The sequence below is a fragment of the Carlito syrichta genome, unplaced genomic scaffold (genome assembly GCF_000164805.1).
Source record: "Carlito syrichta isolate Samal-C Ts95f unplaced genomic scaffold, Tarsius_syrichta-2.0.1 Scaffold117897, whole genome shotgun sequence".
Classification (NCBI taxonomy): Eukaryota; Metazoa; Chordata; class Mammalia; order Primates; family Tarsiidae; genus Carlito; species Carlito syrichta.
The window spans coordinates 121,296-145,170 of record NW_007061993.1 but is presented as its reverse complement, the minus strand read 5'-3'; the positions used below and the strand labels follow the sequence as shown (position 1 = coordinate 145,170).

Below are 23,875 nucleotides of genomic sequence, written 5' to 3'. Positions count from 1 at the left end.
CCCTGATTGAGACGGTGGATAGGGACCAGCCGCGGGTCCCTCACCTCGGCCACAAAGATCTTGGTCACACAGCCATTGATGGGGACCATGATGCGGGGATCCCACTCATCCATGCGGCACACAAAGGCCAGCTCCCGCGTCTTTCTCCGCAGCACACCCACCACACGGCCCTGCAGCCGCCCCGCGGAGGCCCTGTCGCCAGCGAGGACCTGCACGAGCACCTCATCCCCGCTGAAGGCCATCCCACAGTCCAGGCGGCCCCGCACCTGGAGGGGGCCCATGGTGGCATCGTCCAGCGGGATGGCCAGGGCACGCTCGAAGGTCTCCGGCAGGAAGGTGCAGCGGCAGTACCACTCGGGATCCTCACGCAGCAGCTTCCTCAGCACCACAGGGGGCAGGTTCACATGCTGCCGGGCCTGATGTGGAGATGCAGGCCTGGCCACGGTGTCCAGCAGTCCATCCTCCCCGACAGTCACTGTCACCTTCTGGCTCTCGTCCAGGAGCTCCCGCAGGATGGCATCATCGGCATTGAGTTCCCCATCTAGCAGCCAGAAGTCGGACCCCGAGTCCTCGGGGTCATCGGCCTCCCCACCTTCCGTGTCCCTGGGGGATGACTGGCTCTCCCCTGCCGCCAAGTCTCCTACTGCCGCACCCGCTTCCAGCCCCAGGGTGGCTGTTGTGATGCCACGGGACACAGGGCTTGAGGTCTGGCCCACTGGCTCTGTCTTCGCAGGGGCCAGGCCCCCAGCCTCTCCCAGGTTGGTCTCCCGGGTCCTGGGCGCCCAGCGCTGTCTCTGGGCTGCACCCTGCTCAATCTGTTCCATGGACAGGCCCTCAGGACAGACACTGTGTTGCTCCACGCACTCGCGAATGAAGCTCTCCCAGAGCCTGCTGCAGGCTCCGAAGGAGCACAGGGCCACAGCATCCCCCACTGCCACCAGCTGGGACTGCGCGCGGGTCAGCACTGTGTTGAGCACACGGGCATCAGTGAAGAATTCAGAGGTTGGTGCCCCGGGACTGAGCAGGCTGTTGCGGTTGTGGACTGTGCTCAGCACCACAACCCGGAACTCTCGCCCTGCAAGGGGTTATGGGTCAGCAGGATAGGTGGACAGACCCTGGCCCTTGGCCCTGCCCCCTGCTCCACCCAGCCCCACTCACTCCACCCCCTCCCCATCAGCCCTGCCCTGCCCCCCATGCCAGGAAGATGGGTGCAGTCAGCACTGCCCACTTCCAGGCTGGTCCTTACCATACCGCAGTCACCCACCTGGCAGGATCTCAAAGCTACCCACGGACACCTCGGCCAGGTTCCTCCGCCTCAGCTCCTGCCTCAGCGCATTAACCTGAAGACCACAGGGGCCTGGGATGACGCTAGATGCGGTGGGGGGAGGGCCTGCTGTCCCCTGACAAGGACAGGACACCCCTGAAGAGCCCTGGACATCCTCAGGGACCAGACCCCACGTCAGCCCTGGGAGGCAAATACCAAAGGCCCTCGCTTACAGATGGGGAAACTGGGGCTGAGGAGGTCCACCAAGGGACCTGTGCATCTGCCTACGAGCTTCCCTGGTGGGGTGGAAAGGGCGTCTGGGCTCACCTGGGCTCCATGGGAGACGGCACAGATGGCCCTCTGCTCCCGGCCACCCCAGCAGCCTGGCCATGTGTCGTAGACCTCCTGCACCGTTTCCACCACCTGGGTGATCTCTGCCTGGTTCAGCCAGGATGTCCTCGACAGGTCACGTTCGGGGCTGCCCGCCACATGGCAGAACATGAGTGGGTAGCGGTAGGGATGGCGTGGGACGTGGCCACTGGCGTGGATGGGGTTGCCCTTGGCTGTGTAGAAGTGGCGCGAGACAAAGCTGATGATGGCCGCTGTGCAGCGGTAGTTCTCGTGGAAGATGAGACGGCTCTGCTGTGCCACCTCATGCGCCTCCTGCTGGTAGAGAAGGAACAGGCGGTGCAACAGCGTGTGCTCAGCCGCCCTGGCCCTGGCCACGCTGAACAGCTTCGGCGTGACCTGCATATGGTCACCTGCCAGTACCACACGGGTGCTGGGCGTGGCATACGCCAGCGGGGTGAGGGCCTCACACTCCAGCATCTGAGCTGCCTCATCGATGAGGATGTGTGAGAAGAAGCCGGCGGGCACCCGGAGCTCACGGGCCTGGGACGTGGTGGTGACCACCACGCGGTGCTGTGCCAGCTCCACCTCTGTGGGCGGGCGGAAGGCCCGGCGATCCTCTGTCAGGCAGCAGTACTGCAGTGTGGCCGTGTCCGTCTGGCTGGGCGGGCGATCTGTGTACATTACCCGGAGTGGAGCCGCCTCAGGGTGGCCGCTGCTGACGTAGCCATGGAAATACTCCCGGACGTAGATGTCGGCAGCGCTGCAGTGGGAGGGCGTGTGGGCTTCCGGCTGGGGCCCCAGCACCATTGCTCAAGAGCCTACTGTGCACCTGGTGAGCGGATCCCTACATTGCTCCCCCTTGGTGTCGGGTGAGCAGCATGAGGGGCCGGAGGCCACTCCACTTGTCACACCACAGCCTGACCCTCTGACCCACCCAGATCCCCAGACCCCCCAGACTAGCCCAGAAGCCAGCCCAGGGCCCATGGCCACTATCGTGACCGCTTCTTCCTACTCCCACCCTGAGCTGAGTTGGGACAACCCTGTGCCTGTGCCATGGGGGATGGTAGGGGACTAAGAAAACCCCATTGGTCAAAGGGGAACTTCATGGTTGTGATAAAGATCTGAGTTTCTAGAAAATAAAAAAACAAAAATGAGCCTTGCCCCAGGACACGCTGGGGCTCTCCCCATGGCTCTCTCCTCGGTCCAGGGACCTAGGGAGGTGCCTATCCTCCTCACCCAAATGACAGATCCAGGGCACCCCAGGCTGGTTCTGGTGCAGCCCTGACTGGCTCTCAGGAGTCTCTAGAGAATCAGGATTGGAACTCGCCCAGGGAGTGACTACCCACCCAGTATGGGCAGCATGGCTAGTGGCCCAGCCAGCATGGCCCTGGAGTGACCTTGGTGCCATCCACCTGTCCTGGACTCACCTGTTGGTGTGGGTACAGATGAGCACCTTGGCATGGGGCTGCCGGATGACCTCCAGGGAGGCCATGGCCAGCGTGTAGGTCTTGCCGGTGCCAAAGGGGCCGTAGATGAGCAACGGGGGAACACGCCTCCTGCCCCTGGGGCTGTCACCCGCAATGAGTGCCACGGCCAGCTTCTGCTTGTGGTTGCCTCGCAGAGAGGGCGGGGCAGGCCGTGGATGGGGTGGGGCACAGGCGGGCAGGTCAGGCACTACCAGGTGCTCCTCAGGCAGCATGTCCACCGCCTGGTGCCAGTGGCGGAAGGTCAGAGGGTCGATCTGGAACTGCACTTCCAGGACGGGGCTTGCCTTGGGCTGCAGCCCCAGGGCGGTACAGCAGCGTGCCGGCAGCAGTAGCCACAGTGCCTGCTCTGAACTGGCCCGTGCCTCCAGCCGCACCTCAAACACCGTGTTGTCGGGCGCAGGCACGGGGGCCACAAGGGCTGTGCTGACTGCCCGACCCAGCAGGAAGCCCTGGTCCGTGTCCGGCATCAGGGAGTGGGGGATGGGAACCTCAGCATAGAGTGCACCTGGTGGCGCAAAGAGCATACCCAGGGCTGGCGTCTCCAGTGCCATCTTCAGGGACACTGGGCCCCGCAGAGTCAGCCTGGTGGGAGGGCCTGGGTCAGCTGGCAGGGCCACAGCATATCTCCAGGCCCACCACCCCCACCCTGCCCTGCCAGCTCCGCTCACTTGGCCACCAGCTGCTGCCGTGCCTCCTCTTCCTTGTAGAGAAACTGGTGCATCCTCTGCCGATAGTTGGCTCGGGAGATTGGGCCCAAGGCCTGGCCGCCACGGCTGTACTCCAGGGCCAGGGCAGGCCTCTTGTACTTGGCCATCAGGGCCGTCTGCTCAGCTGTGCGCTCCATGCCCGGCACCACGTTGCGGTTGCCGGTGTGCCAGACCTCTAGCGCCTCAGGCTGGCTGGGTACTGGCCTCTCCTGGGGTCCTGGGTGGTGGCCCTGGCCCAGCTGCAGCCCCAGCTTCCGAAGCAGCACCGGCCGGTGGCCGAAGTCAAAGACCACCCACTGCTCAAAAGCACCAAAGGAGGCGGCCTGCACACACACGCCCACCTGGAAGTCCATGGGAGAGTCTGGCACTTGAAAGCGCTTCCCCTGTGCATAGTGCTGGCCAGGAGGGAGTCCAGGGGCCACCAGGGAGAAGTCGGCTCCTGGGTCCTGCTTGAGCAGAGCCACGTGTAGCAGGGGGGCCTAGAAGAAAGAGAGGTGGTGAGGAGGCCTGGTGCCCAGTCCCCCACCCCCTTGGGAGGCAACCTGGACTGTGGCGCCAGATTGCAAGATTTGGGCCCAGGCCCTGCCGTTTCCTCGGTTTTCAACCCAAGCAGGTCACTGGTCACTCAGTCTCTCTAAACCTGGGATTCTTTGTCTGCAAAATGGGTGTTACTGAACCTGCTTGACACCCCAGGAGGTTGAGTGAGACCACCACGTGGGACCTCATCACTCACTCTCCAGACACTGGTGAGTGGACCCTCCAGTGAACCCCTGTATTAACTGGTGAGTGGACCCTCAAACCCTTGTATTAACTGATGAGTGGACTCTCCATGAACCCCTATATTAATGCATTCACCCCATAAAGCATCCCTACAGGTTTGGGGCTTTCACAACCACCAGTGCGGAAACTGAGGCAGAGAAGCTGAGGTCCTTGTTTCAGGACACAGACACTGAGAGGCAGGGCCTTGGTGTTGGCTCCAGGCCCCAGGCACTCAACATCCGCCCAAGCTATGGTCATCACGCCACTGCGCTGATCACTCAGGATGGAATCAGGCCATGTCAACCCCTCACCTCAGAGTGGACAGCAAACGCCCAGTTGTGCTGGATCTTCCTCTTTGTAGCCTGATGCACCAGGGCTTGGTTGCAGGTGACGTGCACTCCTGGGACAGTCTCCGCCAGCTGTACAGGAATCCCTGCTTTCAGCAGGCAGCCCGGACCCTGCCACCCCAGCCCTCCCAGGTCCCACTTACCACCAGGACCTCGCTGCCACTGTGCTGGTACTCTGCCAGCAGCCGCTCCTGGTAGGACACCAGCCCCTCCTGCCAGGCTGCCTGTCCCCGCAACTCTGCGGCCTGCACACGCTGTTCCCATTCCTGCAGCTCCTGTGCTGAGTGTGCCTTGGTGCAGGCATCCCCGTACTCACAGAGGTCAGGTCTGGAAGACAGGGGTTTAGAAGGCATGCAAGGCACAGCCACACAGAGGCCTCCAAGGCTAGAATCCCCTGGGCCCACGAGTCCTGTGTGGGGAGTGGGAACAGAATCCGGGGCTAGGGGTAGGGGGCAGGACTCCATGCCTGTTCCCAAGACTAGGTCTGGCCCAAGCACTGCTCAACCACAGACCTGCCTCACCCATATCCTCAGAGGCCACAGCAGTGTCAGCCGTCTTACAGAGGGCACACAGTATGTGGCAGGAAGGCCCCCGCCCAGTGAACCTTGGAGTCCCTGGCTCTGGGGATAACGGGTTCACCTCCATCCCAAGCTCCTTCCCAAGCATCCTTACTTTGGGCAGAGCTTGAACTTGGAGAGCCCTGGGGGTGGGGGACGGTGCTCCCAGGGCACAGCCTGGTCGAAGGCCACCATTTGCGCATGCTCCAGGGACGAACAGTGGTTCTCGAAGGCCTCCTGAGAGTGGCAGGTGACCAGGCAGGCAGAGCAGTACAACTGGGCCCCAGTGGACTGGCTCTGGGAGGCTGTAGCCCCATCCCCGGGGGCAAGGGGTGTGAGCAGGTCCCCCCGCCGGAGGCCACCCAGTTGCTCAGCCTCCCACACGGCCATCTCCACGGCGCTGTGTGCATACTGGCAGCGGGATGCCCCATGCCGGCATGGCCGCCCACGGCCCACAAACATGCAGTAGGCCAGCGGCTGGCGGTACTGCGGCCGTGGCCGCACCTCCACAAACTGCTGCTTGCGGCGGCCGTCGGCACTCACATGGGCCAGGAGCGAGGGGCAGCCCCTGTGCTTGGGGCACTGGCCCCGGGGGTCCACGGGGCTGACGCGTGGGGGGCAGCACCTGAAGCAGAGGGCACAGAGCAGTTGGAAGCGACCACCAAACTCTGCGAGGATGGCGTCAGCTGCGTCAACTGGCCCTGCCTGGGCCCCGCCCTGCACCGCGGCCTTCAGCCATAGGCGCTGGAGCTTGTGCTCACGCTCGAAAGTCCAGACCAGGGCCTCCTCGTGGCTATGGGCGAAGGTGCACCGGTTCCAGTGGCGCCTGCAGCCCAGCCCTGGGCTATAGTAGCGACAGACCTCATAGCGCAAGGGTCTCGGGAAGCTGGGCCGGCGGCCCACCTTGCGCCAGACTTTGCTTTTGGTGGCCTGCTTGAAGCGGGCCAGCAGGATCTCGCCGGGGCAGCTGTGCTCCACTCCGCGCAGAACATACGTGCTCTCGTTGAGGCGCTGGGTGCAGCGGGAGCAGCCCAGACACAGCTCCACCTTGGCATATAGCCCAGCCAGGGATGGCCCCTTGGTAGCCGTGGGCCTGCTGGGCGGCCAGCCGGGCCCTGGGGACACCATCTCGGATGCTGGCCGGGCTCTCCAGGCTCTTGGGGGCTGTAGAGGAGGCTCCTGAGCTGGGTGGGTCCACTGGGATGTGAGGAGTCTGGGGCAGGAGGAGCCAGGTCAGGCTGGGGCCAGAAGAGATCCCCCACCCACCACAGGACTCACACGCAGTCCCTCCCCAGGGCAGGAGAGGAGAAATATGCCCAACATAGCAAGAGGGGGAATGGATGGCTGGGTGGGCAGCCTTGACCTGTCCCCGGAGTTGGGCCTGCTGAGCAGACCCAGTCAAGCCCTCCCCTTCAGAAGGGTCCCCAGGTCCTGCCCAGAGGACCCAGGGTGGCTTTGGGGTCAGCTAGGGCCCTGCAGGCAGAGAGAGTCCTCTCCCAGTGCTTCCTCTAAGCCCTCTAGGCCTCCCCAGCAGCCCTTTCTCCCTCCCACCAGGGGTCTTGTGCACCCAAAGGCCGCTCAGGCTCCTGGTTTTCTGACTCTTTTAAGGACACAGGAGCTCCTTTTCTGGCTCCTGAGACTAGAAGACCCCACATTTGTACTTGGGCAAGGGGGGGCCCCAGGGAGGCGAGGGCAGCCTGGTAGAGGCCTGGCCCCGCCAAGAGGGAGGGTCCACATTAGGGCTCCCACCAGGGGTGCCAGGAGGAGCAAGACTGTCCTGACGCAGCTGAGATGGGAGGGGCAGCTCCCTGCAGACCGCTGGGCTAAAGGAGGCTTTCCAGGGAAGCTTGGGAACACAGGAAGATGAAGTTTAAAAGGAGAAGACCAGCGTTCCCAGGAAAGAGGTCCCGAAAGGAGGAGCCTAGACCCCAAAGCCAAAGCCCAAAACAGCGTCCGGAGCCGCGGGACCAGACCAAGAACTGGGACTGTACTGGATCTGAGGGTGAAAACTGGCTGGCTACGCAGCCATGGGGGTCCCCGGCGCGCCAAACCCCCATGCCCCTTGCTGACCCTGCTCCCTCCCTGCCCTGCTCACCGTGTGTGGACACCCGGGGCTGCGCCTGCTGTGATCGGTTTCGATTCTGCCCCGGGCGCTGACGCCCAATCGCGGAAATTACCTCACGGCCCCCCCGCCCCGCCCTCAGTGCCTGTCCCCCGCCCCCTGTGCCTGTCCCCCGCCCCCTGCGACTGCCTCATCCCCCGCGACTGTTCCCCGCCCCCTGTGCCTGTCCCATGCAGTAGGGAAACCTTGGGATCTGGGTCGCCCTCAGGGAAATGCCACCCCAGGAGAAAGTTGCTCCTACCCCGTGGAAGGGGCAAAGGAGGGGAGCTGGGGCAGAGAAACAGGGCTGGAGGGGGTGGGTTGCCGGTCGGTGCAGAGGGAGAAAGGGGCCGGAGGAAGGATAGGAGGTGGGGGTAGGGAGGTAGGGGTGGGGGTGGGGGATGTAAAGGGGATGTAGACAGAGGGCACAGGAGCAGAGATGTGGGGGGCTCTCCCTGTAAAGTCAAGTTAGAGGCCCCTGGGGGCAGCGCTTTCCTGAAGACACTTGGCCCTGTCACCTGGGGTCCCTAAGGGACAGGTATAACCCCTTCTAAAGCAGCAACGATGTCAGGACGGTCTCAGAGTCCAGAGGAGTGAGGAAACTGAATGGCAAAGAGGGTCCTGGGTGGCCATCTAGCCCACTGGAGAAACCAAAGCTCTGTGGTCACCACCATAGCTGAGCTAACTTGAACATATGGCCCCTGCCCAGCCCCACCCTGGCAACTTGGCCTCCCACCCCAGCCACTTGGCATCCTGGTGGCGCTCACACCCACTAGGATGTGGTAGAAATGATCAAGTGTAGCGTTCCAGGCCAGGTCCTAGAAGTCGCTGTAGGTTTTCCCTTACTTTCTGCCTCTTTGCTCTCTGGACAGCTCTGGGGATACCCTCAGCAACCCTGTGGAGAGGCCCTGCCCGCCTCTGGATTGACCACCGTCTCCAGAGGCCCCCGCCTGACCACTCACCCACCCAACTGTGAGGCAACAGTTGCTCACAGTGTGGACCATTGCTCAGGCCACTGAGTCAGGGTGGTGTGTCTACAGCAGTCGACATGAGGCATGGCTGTCTCTGCCCAGGGCCAACACCCTGCAGGGAGGGTCATGGTGGCAGTTTTTCATTTAAGTCAGGGAGCTGGCTGGCTGCCCCCCAACAAGCACACCAGGGACCTCTCCACAGACCTGATCACATCACCCAGCACAGGGAGTGGGGAGAGACCTGGGATGAGCTTAGCAGAGCATGCAAAACTCTGAATGCACAGAGCACTGTCAAAAATGAGCGGGACACTATGTTCTCAAATAGGGACACTTAACATCACATAAAGATGTCAGTTCTGGCCGGGCTCGGTGGCTCAGCCTGGAATCCCGTGTTTGGGAGGCCAAGGTGAGTGAATTGCCTGAGCCTGCGGGTTCGAGACCCACCTGGGCAACTTGGCAAGACCTCATCTCTACAATAAATCAGAAAAAATTATCTGGGTGTGGTAGCATGTGCCTGTAGTTCCAGCTACTTGGAAGGCTGAGGCAGAAGGATCGCTGGAGCCCAGCAGGTCGAGGCTGTGGTGGCCGGGAGCGTGCCACTGCACTCCAGTCTGGGCAACAGAGCAAGACTACAACTCAAAAAAAAAAAAAAAAAAAAAAGAGATGTCAGTTCTGTCAGTTCTTCCTAAATTTATCTGTGAATGAAATGCAACCTCAGTAAAAATACTAAGAATAATTGGGGGCGAGTGGGCAAGCTGACTTTATTTTAATTTTTTTCTGTTTCTGTTTTTTTTTAATTTATAAAGATGCTGGGTACAATTCAGGGTTAAGTATACAAATGTTGATTATGCAGGTACCTTTGTTGTTGAGGTGTACCCCCTCTCTCCTAGCAGTTTCCCTCAACTGCCAAACCCATCCCCTCCCCTGGCAGTTTCCCACTACTGCCAATCCCTTTTGTATATTATTATAATTGTTCAAAGTCTGCTTTTGAGTGAGAACATATGGTACTCTGTTCTTTGTTTCTGTGATAGATCACTGAGTATGATCAACTCTAAATCCATCCAAGTTGCTGGAAAGTCCATATGTTTGTCCTTCTTTATGGCTGCATAATATTCCATTGCATAAGCTGATTTTATTTATTTATGCACTTACTTTTTAGGCTGGGCACATTGGCTCACGCCTATAATCCCAGTACGTTGAAGGCCGAGGTGGGAGGAAACACTGACTCAAAAAAAAAAAAAAAAAAAGAATTTTTTTTTTTGTTTAGAGACAGGGTGGGTCTCTCTCTGTCACCCAGGCTGGAGTGCAGTGTTGCAATCAGAGCTCACCAAGCCTGGAAATCCTGGGTCAAGTGATTCTCCTGCCACAGTCTGCCAAACAGCTGGGACCATGTGTGTGTGCCACCATGCCTGGCTAATTTTGATTTTTTTATAGAGACAGGTTCTTGCCATTTTGCCTAGGCTAGTCTCAAGTGATCTTCTTGCCTTGGTCTCCCAAAGCACTGGGATAACAGGTGAGTCGCCATGCCCCACCCAACAAGCTGACTCTAAAGTTCATTTGGAAGAACTTAAGAGAAGAAGGGTTCTGGCACTGCTGAGTACTGACACCCACTGACAAGGAGTGTGAAGTCACAGACACGCAGGCCAAGGGCAGCACAGAGTCTAGAAATATGAAAGTGCACACTGGGGTCTGTATAGGAAGAGCAACAGCATTCAGGACAACTGGGGAAAGACAGCTTATTCAACAAATTGTTAGGACAACCAGCCAGCAACGCCTTGAAACTAAGATAGGAGGGAAGGTCTCTATCTAGCATCTTACACCAAAATAAAATAGCTGGTGGATCAAAGACTTACACATGAAAATAAATCAACCTGAGAGGTATTAGAAAGACTAAACCAAGGTTGGCCAGGTGTGGTGGCTCACACCTATAATCTCAATACTTGGGGAGGCTGAGGTGGGAGGATTGCTAAAGGCCAGGAGTTCTAGACCAGTCTGGGCAACATATTGAGACCTTGTCTCTGTAAAAAATCAAAGTTGACCAGGCGTGGTGACATAGCTACTTGGGAGGCAGGAGAATCGCCGGAGCCCAGGAATTCAAGGCTGCAGTGAGCTATGATCATACCACTGAATTCCAACCTGGGTGACACAGTGAGACCCAGACTTTAAAAAAATAAATAAGTAAGAGAAAGGGAAAGAAACCAAGGTAGAATGTTTACTTATTAGTAACCTTGGAATGGGAAAGGCCTTCTTAAGTGAAACCCAACCCTGGCAGCAGAGATTACGGGACTGCTCCCCTGACTCAGGTTCAGGGACTCAGGGTTCGGCCTCAGCACAGGCCACAAGAGGCATGCACACACCTTAGATATCAACAGGCACCATGACCTGAGGCACTGTCGTCCTTCCTAGGGAACTGGTTAGACATCTACCAACACACCACTGATACTGATACAGTCAACCTCACAAAAATAAAACAATTTTACACGGGGATAAGTCCACCATCAATAGTCACAAGTCAAACAATAACTGAAAACAACACTGCAGCTCGGATCACAGCTAAAAGCCTATTCTTTTTTTAATATATATTTTTAAATCCTGTAAATTAATAAGAAATTCACAAGCTAAGAGAAAAATAGGCAAAGGATGTAAACCAAGATTTCACAAAAAAATGGAAATAGAAATTGCTACAAATGCAGTGAGATGCTCAACCTCCCTCTGAGGAAAATGCAAATTAGAACTACATGGTACCATCTTTCACTTCCCTGACGCTGCCCAGCACCTGGCCAGAAAGTCTAAATCAACTGCACCCTGTGGCAATCAGGCCAACCCCACCGGAAGCAGAAGGCGCAGCCCTTCCCTGGGAGTCCGAAGACGCTCCCATGCACAGAGGGACGTCCATGCATGCTCACGGGCCATGGAGGCCTCACAACAGACAAGGACACCCCAGTGCCTGTCACTCAGGGTCTATGGGTTACACCCCCATGCCAGGGAATACTTTGCAGCCATGAAAAAGAAAGCGGCACCTCACATGTTCTAGAATGGAGACCTTTTTTTTCTTGCTTAAGAAGAAAATTGGCATGCATAACAATGTACCTTGAATTGAAAAAAGAAAAAAAAATAGAGAGAAAGCACACATCTACTATAGAAATCAGCTGTTAGCTGTAAATGTGGGGCTGGGCAGAGACTTGCTGTCTCTCTTCGCCTTTCACACCTTTGGTGCTGCACTGAGTGCATGTCTTCCTTAAACAGAAATGAAAAGCATCATCTCCATCGAGTGTGAATCCTAGAGTTTTTGCACCTGGCAAGTTCCCATGGGCCCTGTCCGGTCCCACCCAGCCATGCTCATGGCAGAGTGGCCATCCCTTCTACTCTGGCCTCCTCAAATCATGCAAGTGCTGGCGGCATTTGTCTCTTCCCTGGACTCCAGACAACCACACCCCCAGCCTCTTCTCTTGAATGTCAAGCAGATGACTCTCCTCCGGCTCCTCCAGCAGGCCCCCTGTTCCAGGAAAGGACACTGCGTCCTCCCAGGTGCCAGCTGAAAGGATACATCCTGGGCTCTTCCTCACACTGCATCCAGCCATCAACAGTGCTGTCTGCTAAGAGTCAGCATTGATGTAGAACCCTGGCACCCTGTCCAGCACCCACTAGGCTCCTACAGCAGCCTGCCTTCCATAGTTCTTCCTTTTAAGATTCTGCTCAGGGCCAGGCACAGTGGCTCACTCCTGCAATTCCAGCACTTTGGGAGGCCAAGGCAGGAGGATTGCTTGAGGCTAGGAGATCAAGACCTGGGCAACATAGTGAGATCTCATCTCTACAAAAAATAAAAAAAATTAGCTGGACATTATGGCACATGCCTGTAGTCCCAACTACTCAGGAGGCTGATGCAGGAGAATTGCTTGAGCCTAGGAGTTGGAGGCTGCAGTGAGCCATGATCATGCAACTGTACTCCAGCTTGGGCAACAGAGTGATACCCTGACTCAAAAATAAATAAATAAAAGGCCAGGCATGGTGGCTCATGCCTATAATCCTTACACTTTGGGAGGCCAAGGTAGGAGAATGGCTTGAGCTCAGGAGTTCCAGACCAGCCTGGGTAACATAGCAAGACCTTGTCTCTACAAAAAATTAAAAAATTAGCTGGGTATGGTGGCATGCACCTGTAGCCCCAGCTACTTGGGAGCCTGAGGCAGAAGGATCGCCTGAACCCAGGAGGTCAAGACTGTGGTAAGCCATGGTCATCACCTGAGCCTGAGCAACAGAGTAAGACCCCAACTCAAATAAATAAAGAGATACAATTCTGCTTGGGATGGACACCAATGAATGCACACAGTGGGAAAGTATTGGAAAGCATGGCTCTGCAGTCCCCAGAGGCATACTCTGGACGCCACCAGAGCCATGGGATCCGAGTTCACATTGCCAAAGGTGAGACACATGGCCACATGGCCACATGTGCCCTCCTGCAGATCCGCCAGCCATGAGAGCCTCACCCCAATCATCGCACAGTCCCTATGGGGGGACATTCTGCAGAATGCCTGCCCTGTGCTCCCCAGAAGTGTCCAGTTCACAAAAGACAAGGGACAGCTGGGCAGCCACCCCAGCTGGGGCCATAGAGGCACAAAACCCGAGTGCTGTGCCCAGGTGAGCACCGGGACTGGGGGAAGGGTGGATGTACTGGATAGTTCACACAATTTCAGTTCAGGTCAGGCAGTGGTGACATGGCTGTGTCACCTAGATGTCCTGATCCAGTGGTTGACAGCATCCGTGCTCTTGGGAAGCACACACTGAAGTGTCAGGGCCAGGGGCACACATCTCACTCTCGAACAGACAGTCTGTTTGGACAGACAGTCTTACACAGATATGCAGGGCATGCCAAAAAGAGCACACGTGTTTCAAGAATGGAAAACTCTGTTAAAATTCTAAGACTTGGGGCAACCTCTTCAGGTCCCCTCCCACTGTGGGAGATTTTCTGTCCTCTTAATAAATCCTGCTTTAAAAAAAATTGTAAGACTTGATGTATCCCAATAACAAAAGATGAACACAAGACACGTTTGATGTCTGCAGTTTCAAGGGGTGCTCGGGGTAGTCCCCATCCACGACCAGGCACTTCTGATGTCAGTTAATGACTGCAGGACTTGCTGCTGGGCAAGGCCTCCTGGGACCCTGATGCACATCGCACACAGGACCATGTGTCTCAGACTCATCACATACATACACAAGTGTTGGGTGTGTTGGAGGCTCTGCGGTATACACATGCCTCCATTGTCGTTGTCCTTCCACAACATCATCGAATTTCAAGGCCACTTCTTTTTTTTTTTTTTTTTTTTGAGTTGGAGTCTCACTCTGTCACCCAGACTGGAGTGCAGTGGCCGCTCCTGGCCACCACAGCCTCGACCTGCTGGGCTCCGGCAATCCTTCCGCCTCAGCCGTCCAAGTAGCTGGAACTACAGGTGCGCGCTACTACGCCCGGCTCATCAAAGACCACTTCTAAATGGTCTTGTGCCCCTTGAATGACAACCGACAACTGTGCTTCTGCTGTTTTCTTTGACTGTCCTGCCTGTCACATGGTGACGCCAGCATTCATTTGACGAACGCCATCTTTTGAGTGAACATCATACCTACTACACATGGCTACTGTCTTTCTATTCAACTTCAAAAAGTCACACATAGCTCACATCCTTAAAACGGGTGTGCAGTTTTGGGGCATCCCCAGTATAATAAAGCAGATAGGACCAAATGCAAGCAATTGGTGAGTCTAAAGAGCACATAGAAGTTCTTTGCAGTGTTTTTGTGCCTCTTGTGTAAGTTTGCTTGAGTTACAGTACACATTGAAGAGTAAGTGCCGTACCTCGTCTCGGCCCAGGATACAAGTCTCCTGCCCACATCCTTCCTGGGGGGTTCAGTGTTCCCCAGCCTCACTCTGCCCCCACCCTCCACCACTTTCCACCTGCCAGGGCCTGAGCACTCTCCCCAGCATCCTTGGAGGCTGCCAGGTGGGGGTCAGGCATCTTGCACCTGTGGCTATGGGTGGCATGCCCTCTCGCAGGTGGGTGCTGACAGCCTCTGGTGCTGACCCAGCGAGCAGAACTTGAACACCCTGTGCCAGGTCCTCCTGGAGACATCCCATTCTGTCAAAGGTTCACACCCTATGTGGAGGACATAATAGACTGGAGGGGGGGGTTCCAGATCACATCAGCCTAGCCCTGGGGGAGGAGCACAGCCAGGAGGCCTCCTTGGAGTCCCAGCCCTCCTTTTAGGCCTCTGTCCTCCTTGGAGTCCTCTATCTTCCTTTCAGTCCTCCGTCCTTTCATGCCTCCGTCTTCTTTGGAGTCCTCTGTCTCCTTCCAGTCCTTCCTCCTCCATCGAGTCCTCCGTCCTCCTTCTGGTCCCCTGTCCTCCTTGGAGTTCCCCATCCTCCTTCCAGTCCCCTGTCCTCCTGAGCTCCTGGGAGAAGGTGCAGGGCTGCGTCTCCGTCGTGCAGAGGCACCGAGAGGGACTGAACAGGGCTTTGCACCCTCAGTCCTCCTGGCCTCCCCCCGCCATGGGTTCTGTGCTTCTGTGAGCTATACCCTGGTCTTCATCCTGTTTCCTGGCACACAACTCCTAAAGCCCTTGCAATCTCCAAAGTAATGTCTTTTATATGCTAGTGACTGACTGATAGCCGGCGCCTGCCGGTGGCTTCAGAATGGGGCTGCTCCCAGGATTCGAGGGATGACCCTCCAGGCAGGGAGAGGGCTGAAGGATAAGCTGGTCACTGGTGGCCAGTGGTTTCATCAATCATGCCTATGTAACAAAGCCTCCGTAGAAACCCAAGAGGACGGGCTCAGACGAGGTTCCAGAGGGTCGAACACATAGAGGCCCCGGAAGAGGACCAGGAAGGTCAGGGAGGCCTCTGGAGGAGGCCTGGAGATGGCAGGGAGGCCCTGCACTTTCCACTGCACTGCCTGTGCAGGTCGTCATCCGTGTCCTTCGCAGTGTCCTCTGTGATACGTCGGCAACCCTGAGTTAAATGTTTCCCTGAGGGCTGCTGCAGCCCCAGCGAGTTAATCCGACCAGAGGGGCCGGGACTGAGGCTGCACCGGTCAGAAGCACCTGGGGCTTGCATCCGGCAGGGGAAAGAGGGACTGTCTCATGGACTGTCTCTAGGTAGGCAGCATCAGGGGCAAACGGGGGACACTCTGCTGGTGTCTGCAGCAGCTGCCTGATTTGCTGTTGGGATGGAGAAACCCTGTCTGATGTGTACATCTGGTGTGGGTGGGGAGCTGTGTTGGAGTGTGGGATAAGTGGCAGTTATCTGGGGGGGAGTCTCAGTTCCCCTGACCACCCCCTTGTTCTCCACAGATGCTGCCTGTAGCTCTCAGACCAGGTCCAAAACAGGAGGCTGTGGGTGTCACAGAGGTGGTGACTGCCATCCACCTGAAGATGTAAAGGACGAACCCAGCAGGCGCCCGGGATGCAGCCACCACAGGGTCTCAGAGAGGGCACAGGGAGCCTCTCTGCCCACGCCACTCCTACCGCCCCTGGCCTGTGACGCTTCCACCTACTCCCGAAGCTGGTGGCTTGCTCAGATCAGACTTCTCCTGAGGGCTCCCCATGTGCTCACTGCCCCTTTGTGGTTCCTTCCACCTGCCACCTCTCTGAAATGCTGGGGGGGGCACTTCCTAGTTCCTGGAGAATGCAGTTGAACTCCCTGCAAAGCCCCTCCTGCTAGGGGTGTGGGTCAGGAGTCGATTAGACTGGTCCCTGCGCCCCACACACCGTCTGGGCTGCACCGAGGAGAAAGCCAAGTCTTGCCCTGCGGCAGTCTGCAGAGGCTGTGCCTTTTCTACCCTGCCTCCCTGTCTCCCGCTCCTCCCTCAACACAGAAACGTGGCTTGCTCCTGACGCCCAGAGGTTCAAGTCCACCATGAACCCGCCCTGCCGCCTCCCAAGTGAGGTCCACCCCCAGCAATGCGCACACCAGTGCCTGCAGGGAGCCTGGTCACTGTGTGGAGAGAGCGAGCAGAGATTACACACAGTGCGGGACTGGCAGGACCATGCAAAGCTCTTTCCTGCAATCCAAAATGCACAGCCCACTGGCCAGAGTGTGGCTGCACAGTCAGGAAAGACAGCAGATGGGACACAGGGTCTGAGGACTGACCCACGAAGCGCCCAGGTCAGGGGAGGGCAGATGGGGTTGGAACCCCAGGAAACAAGTGTGAGCAAAGGGAAGCTCTGCCCACCTTTCGTTGGACACAAAAATTAATCCAAGATGGGCCATCTAAGCACCAAAGCGCAACGGGGAAGCTTCCAGGAGAAAACAAGAAATCTTCCCAACCTCAGGGAAGGCAATCTTTAAAAGGACATGAGAGGTACTAATATAAAAAAATTGATTAAAGGTTTTACAAATATAAAAAATTTCCACTCCTCAAGACACCATGGCTGGCGGCTGCGGCTCTGCTTGTAATTCACCTCCTATGTATCTACCCAAAAGAGATTAAAGTTGCATCTCCTTTATTTTTGTGAGTCGGGGGTTTCACTCTGTTGCCCAGGCTGGAGTGCAGTGACACCATCACAGCTATTGCTGCCTTGACCTGGGCTCATGCGATCCTTCCGCTTCAGCCTTCCAAGTAGCTGGGACCACAAGTGCATGTCACCACACCTGGCTAATTTTTTGATGTTATGAGAGACAAGGTCTCGCTGTGTTGCCCAGGCTAGTCTCAAACTCCTGGGCTCAAGCAATCCTCCCACCTTGGCCTTCTAAAGTGCTGGGATGTCAGGCATGAACCATTACACCCAGTCCAAAAGTTGCATCTTCATTCTTAACACAGCCTGGCCAGGGGAGCCCCTCCTGCAGGGGATGGCATATTGGCCACACGAGGACCAGGACCTGCAGGTCTGCAGCAGCCCAGATGCATGTCACCAGGCGACAGCATGGTCACATCGTGGCACATCTGGATGATGAAATATGCAGGAAGGTGGCTCAGCCTGTAATCCCAGCACTTTGGGAGGCCGAGGCAAGTGGATTGCCTGAGCCTGCAGGTTTGAGACCAGTCCAGGCAACTTGGCAAGACCTCGTCTCTACATTAAATAAAAAATTAGCCGGGCATGGTAGCATGCGCCTGTAGTTCCACTACTTGGAAGGCTGAGGCGGAAGGATCACCGGAACCCAGAAAGCCTGGAGGAATCTCAAAACCTGTGTGGAGTGAGAGAAACCAAACACAAAAGAGTACTTAAGGTATGGCCTTGTGTATATGAGGTTCAGGAACAGACATGTATGAAAACCAGGTCAGTGCTTGGAGGTAGGACTGATGAGAAAAGGAATAAAAGGGATGTCCAGACAAGGGAGCAGTTATGTGCTTGCATTTATTAAAACTTCTCCAGCCAGGGTCGGTGGTTCAGCCTTTAATCCCATGCTTTGGGAGACTGAGGTGAGTGAGACTCAGGATTGCCTGAGTCTGCGGGTTCAAGACCCACCTGGGTAACTTGGTAAGCCCTCATCTCTACAATAAATAAAAAAAAAATTAGCCGGGTGTGGTAGTGCACGCCTGTAGTTCCAGCTACTTGGAAGGCTGAGGCGGAAGGATCGCCAGAGCCCAGCAGGTCGAGGCTGCAGTGGCCAGGAGCAACCACTGCACTCCAGTCTGGGTGACAGAGCGAGACTCCAACTGAAACAAAACAAAACAAAACAAAAGCAAAAAAAAAAAACAAAAAACAAAACTCCTCTTAGATCAGGTGTGGTGGCTCACAACTGTGATCCCAGCACTCTGGGAGGCTGAGGTGGGAGGATTGCTCAAGCCCCAGAGTTTGAGACCAGCCTGGGCAACACAGAAAGACCCTGTCTCTACAAAAAATTTAAAAAGTAGTTGGATGTGGTGGTGCACCCCTGTAGTCCCATCTATTCAGGAGTATGAGGCAGGAGGATCGTTTGAGCCCAGGAGGTTGAGGCCGTGGTGAGCTGTGATCACGCCACTGCACTCCAGACTGGGCGACAGAGTGAGATGCCCAGCTCAAAAAAAAAAAAAACACTTCATCCAGCAGTCACGGATGTTCTCTGCATCTCATGTTTGTGTATTTTGGTGCAGTGTGTGTCATCACATGTGTGAAGCCATTCATGCAAATGCATCTGCTGCATTTCAGACATAGCCTGCTCCACTGCCAGACATCAAGAGCGAGAGATGCCAGGAGTGGTGAGTGGGAAGGAAACCCACCGGCCAGTGAGCGCAGGACCTGTGCATGCCCTGTAGGCTGGGTACCACCCTCTAGCTGGTCTGGGGAACCCAAGGCGCCACCCACCCCCATCTGTCAAGGGGTCAGGAACTGGACCCCAGCCGAGGCTGCCGGGCAGGGATCAGGGCCCATAAGGACCCAATAGGGCCAGGGACAGAGCCCACTCTACTCCATTCTGGGACGCAGGATGCCCACTCAGGCCAGTTAGAGGTCAGAACCCTGGATGAACTCATGGTACTTCATAGTGCAGGAAGCCCAAACAGAGAAAATCCCATCTGGAAATCCACACATCCTGGCTATGGTCAAGGCCCAGCTGCCCTGGAAAGCCCCAGCACAGGCAGAAGAGCACCCAGCCTTACCCCTTCCAACAGAGGATACAGCGCGGGGACCACCCTCCCAGGCCCTGCCCCTCAGGCCACCAAACAGTGACAGGACCCAGATGTCAACATTCACATGTGGCTCAGAGGGACAGGAGCTGGTCACAGATACAGCATGCCCCCGTTAGCATGGCTGTGTAACAAATGACCCAAAACTCAATGGCATGTAGCGACCATTCATGATGCACCCAAGTTTCCCAGTCTGAACATGCAGACAGTACACAGCAGGGATAGCGGGTCTCAAGATGCCAGGAGCCTCAGTCAGACTCAAGTTCAGCAGTAGAGTGATCTGAGGCTCCTCATACCATGTCTGTCATCCAGCTCAGGTGCGACAGTCAAAGGCTGGGTGTTGAAACCATGAGGGCTTGAGCTCCTACCTCTATTTTTTCAACATGAGCATGTTGAGACAGAGCGAGAATGAGCCAGGAGAATCTCTACCACCTTTTCCTCGGACATCACCTAGCATGACATCTACCACATTCAAGTCATTAAAAGTGAGTCACTCCAGCCTGAGCAACACAATGAGGCCCTGTTTCTACAAAAAAATTAGCTGAGTGTGTGGGGTGCACCTGTAGTTCCAGCTACTCAGAAGGCTGAGGTGGAAGGATCACTTGAGCCCAGGAATTTGAGGCTGGAGTGAGCTATGATTAGGCCACTGCACTCCAGCCTTGGTTACAGATCCTGTCTCTAAAAAAAAAAAAAAAAAAAAATGGAGTCATTAAGTCCAGTCCAAAATCAAGGGAAGGGAAAATTGACTCAACTTTTGTGAGTACAGTGTCATTAAATTTGTGCATATGTTTTAAAGCCACCACACAGCAGAAAAGAGTCAAAAGTAATCCATACCACAGGAAGAAAGAAAAAAAAAAAGGCATAGTTCAACCCAAAAGAAAACACAAGTCAAAAAAAAAACCCTCAAATACTTCAGCCTATAGAACAACTTACTAAGAGACAAAACCAAATAGATTAGTAATTACAATTACACTAAAAGTATATGGATTCAATTATCCTATTAAAAGACTGAGGATCTCAGATTTGAATTCAACAGGAAAGAAAATAATACAACGATATACTACTTACCTGAGTTACAACAAAATACAATGTAGCAATACTAATGTCAAACTAGAATGTGGTGCCAAAAAAAAAAAAAAATCCCCACTAGATAAAAGGACTAGGAAGAAACACTACTTAATGAAAAAGGGACTCTATTTATAAAAATTTTTTTTCAGCCGGGCACAGTGGCTCAAGCCTGTAATCCCAGCACTTTGGGAGGTTGAGACGAGAGGATTGCCTGAGCCGAGGGGTTCGAGATCAGCCTTGGCAACTTGGCGAGATCTTGTCCCTACAACAAATCAAAAAATAAACTGGGCATGGCAGCATGCACCTGTAGTTTCAGCTACTTGGAAGGCTAAGGCAGAAGGATTGCCTAAGCCCAGCAGGTCAAGACTGCAGTGGCTGTTGAGTGTGCTACCGCACTCCAGCCTGGGCAACAGAATGAGACTCTGACCGCCCCCCCCCGCCAAAATTTTTTTTCGAACTTTTGGGACTGGGATCTGCAAAGAAAGCTTTCCAAATGCTACCTTTACCCTGCACCTCCTACTCTGTTCTGTTCTCTTCCTTTGTGTTTAAGAAAACAAGGGTCACAGTCTTCTAACTGGTTTATCAACCCTCTAAAATACATTACCTCCTGTTTGAAAAACACTAAGAAGCTATATTTACCATTATTGTGCATATATCTAATAATCTAACCTTAAAATATTCAAAGTATCCAACTTGATCTATAGATTCAATGTAATCCCAATCAAAATCTCAGCAAATGATTTTGTGAATATCAACAAATGGAGTCTATAGTTAATACGGAGAGAAACAAAGACCAGGAACAGCCAACACAACACTGAAGGAAGAGAATAAAGTCAGAGGACAGAAACTACCCAGCTTCAAGGTTTATTATAAAGTTAATCAAGAATGTGGAATTAGGAAAAGAATAGATAAATATATCAATGGAGCAGAACAGGGAATAAAAAAAAAAAACAAAGGGAGCTGATCTTTGACAAAGGATCAGAGGCAATACAATAAGACAGTCCTTTCAACAGATGGTGCTGAACAACTGGATATCCATGTGTAAAAGAAAAAAAAAAAAAAAGAATCAGGCACAGACCTGTACCCTTCACAAAAATTAACTCAAAGTGCATCATGGATCTGAATGTAAAACACAAAATATGAGACTCTTAGAAGACAGCATAGAAGCAAATCTTGATGACTTTTGATACGGCAACAGCTTTTTAGGTACACCACCAAACGCCTGACCCATGAAATAAATGACTGATCAACTGAGCTTCACTAAAATTAAAAATTTTCCCCCATGAAGGACACTGTTAAGAGAATGAAAAAAGTCAAAGCCTTTTGCAAAAGACACATCTGATAAAGGACTATTATCCAAAATATGCAAAGATCTCTTAGAACTCAACAATAAGAAAATGAACAACTTGATTTTAAAAGCAGGCAAAAGATCTGTACAAATATCTCACCATAGGGGAAAGACAGATGGCAAATAGCATGTGAGACACTCCACAGCAAGTCACCAGGGAAATGCAAATCAGAACAATGATTAGAATGGCCCAAATCAGCCAGGCTCGGTGGCTCAGCCTGCAATCCCAGCACTTTGGAAGGGTGAGGTGAGTGGACTGCATGAGCCCGCGGGTTCGAGACCCACCTGGGCAACTTGGCGAGACCTCATCTCTACAATAAATCAAAAAATTAGCCGGGCATGGTAGCACGCGCCTGTAGTTCCAGCTACTTGGAAGGCTGAGGTGGAAGGATCGCCAGAGCCCAGCAGGTCGAGGCTGCGGTGGCCAGGAGCGGCCACTGCACTCCAGTCTGGGTAACAGAGTGAGACTCCAACTCAAAAAAAAAAGAAGAATGGCCAAAATCCTGAACACTGACATCATCAAGTGTTGACAAGGATGTAGAACAACAGGAACCCTCACTGCTGGTGGGGATGCAAGATGGGGCAGACACTGTGAAGGATAGATCGGTGCTTTCTTACCATATTAAACATCTTCTTACCACACAACTCGGCAACAGTGCTCCTTGGTTTTTATCCAAAGTTGGTAAAAACTTATGTCCATACAAAAGTCTGCACAAGTTTTTTATAGCAGCTTTACCCCTAATTGCCAAGATTTAAGCAACCAAGATGTCCTTCAGCGACTGAATAGATAAACTGTGGCCCATTCAGACACTGGAATGTTACTCAGCACTGGCTCCACCCTCTGTGGGGACTCCTGCCCTCTGGAGGCCTGCATGCCTGGGCTGGATAGGCTGCTCCCTGCCCCCACCTGTGTCCTCAGCCACAGAGTGACTGATTCTGGAGCCTGCCCCTGAGTACATCCACTCAGTGGACACAAGTCAAGAGGTGACTCCTTCGAGCTTTTGGGTTTATGCCCTGCAGACTGTGAGCCCTCAACATGCAGTATCAGGAGTGGAAGGTGTCACAGGAGTTACTGATGAGGGGTACAGCCCCCTCAGGCCGTATCAGCACTCAAGAACCGGGAGAGGCTGCGGTGTGGAGTGGACAGCAGGAGGGCTGGAGGCAGCAGCCCAGGTTGTTCTTGCCCTAGATTGGGCATTTGGCCGGAAAAGGAGGGGTGCATCTTCAAGGTGAGGGTGCAGGAAGGTGGCTTGAGCAAGTGATGGTGGGGACCTCACACAGGGCATGATGGGGGTGGACCAGGTACAGGGGGTGGGCCCAGTGTGAGCAGAAGGGCATGTGGGTGTGGCCAGGGGCACCGCATAGCAGGAGACAGGTATCCTGGGGATGGGCCTGATACAGAGACCTACTAACTTCCATCCATATTGTCACAGCCCCTAGAGACAGGCATAGCAAGGATTCAAGTGCTCCTGCACATTCTTGAGCACATTACTGAGAGTCCCCTTATCTCCTATGCACTCCCAGTAAGTAGCTTCAGGGGATCCTTGACTTCTCTGTAGACTGTGCCCAATCAACTGAAAGATGCAAATCCCTGTTTACTCCCTTTTTCTGAGTGGTTATAGGTTTGAATAATATAGTACCAATGTAATCATATACCTTGTGATTCGTATAACTTTTGTATCAACGTAATCATAAGTTTTGTGATTTGTGTAACTTTTGCATAATGCATGTTGTCTTAGGCCTTATAAACTCTCTTTATTCCATGGCAAGCTTGATTAACGCTTCTGCCAGGCCAACCGATAAAAGCTGTGAGACACCTCTCACACCTGGCACTAGGAAGTCTGGACCAAAAAATGACCCTATTGATAAATACGGTTGAAACTCAAGTTATGTACAATGCTCTGCAGGTCACATGGCTGATGTAAAGGAACTTACAATGCTGGACTTATAAAAGTGAACTATAAAAGCCTGGAGGTAAGCAGAACCATTTTAGAAAGACCTCAAGTCCAGCTCTGCTCCCTGAATTCGAACTCAGAAATAAACTCCTTTCTACCAGTTCCCTTCCCCCTTGATTTATTGGTATCAAGGGCAAGCAGCTGAGCATTACTCAGACCATAACAGGCCCAGCATGAGTGAAAGAGCATGTAGGTGTGGCTGTGGGCACCACATGGCAGGAGACAGGTGGCAGGGGTGGGCCCAGCCTGAGCGGAAGGGCACATGGGTGTAGCCATCAGCATCATGTGGCATAGAGCACATGCATGGAAAGATATATCCCAAGGGTGGGCTTTAGGAGTGGACCCTTTGCAACAGCACCTAGACCGAGAAA

The 23,875-nt window shown here is 54.3% G+C and overlaps 1 protein-coding gene across 1 annotated transcript in view; it reads right to left on the bottom strand.

Annotated features, from left to right (window-relative positions):
- The window catches only part of HELZ2 (helicase with zinc finger 2), an 11,777-nt gene extending 5,222 nt beyond the window's left edge, over window positions 1-6,555 (bottom strand). The window contains 8 exon segments of the mRNA XM_021707134.1: window positions 1-1,075; window positions 1,265-1,340; window positions 1,592-2,375; window positions 3,043-3,684; window positions 3,771-4,288; window positions 4,880-4,987; window positions 5,059-5,242; window positions 5,588-6,555. Coding sequence (XP_021562809.1) covers window positions 1-1,075; window positions 1,265-1,340; window positions 1,592-2,375; window positions 3,043-3,684; window positions 3,771-4,288; window positions 4,880-4,987; window positions 5,059-5,242; window positions 5,588-5,934 — 3,734 coding nt within the window. The 5' untranslated portion in view covers window positions 5,935-6,555.
- Between the last annotated feature and the right edge of the window lie 17,320 nt (window positions 6,556-23,875).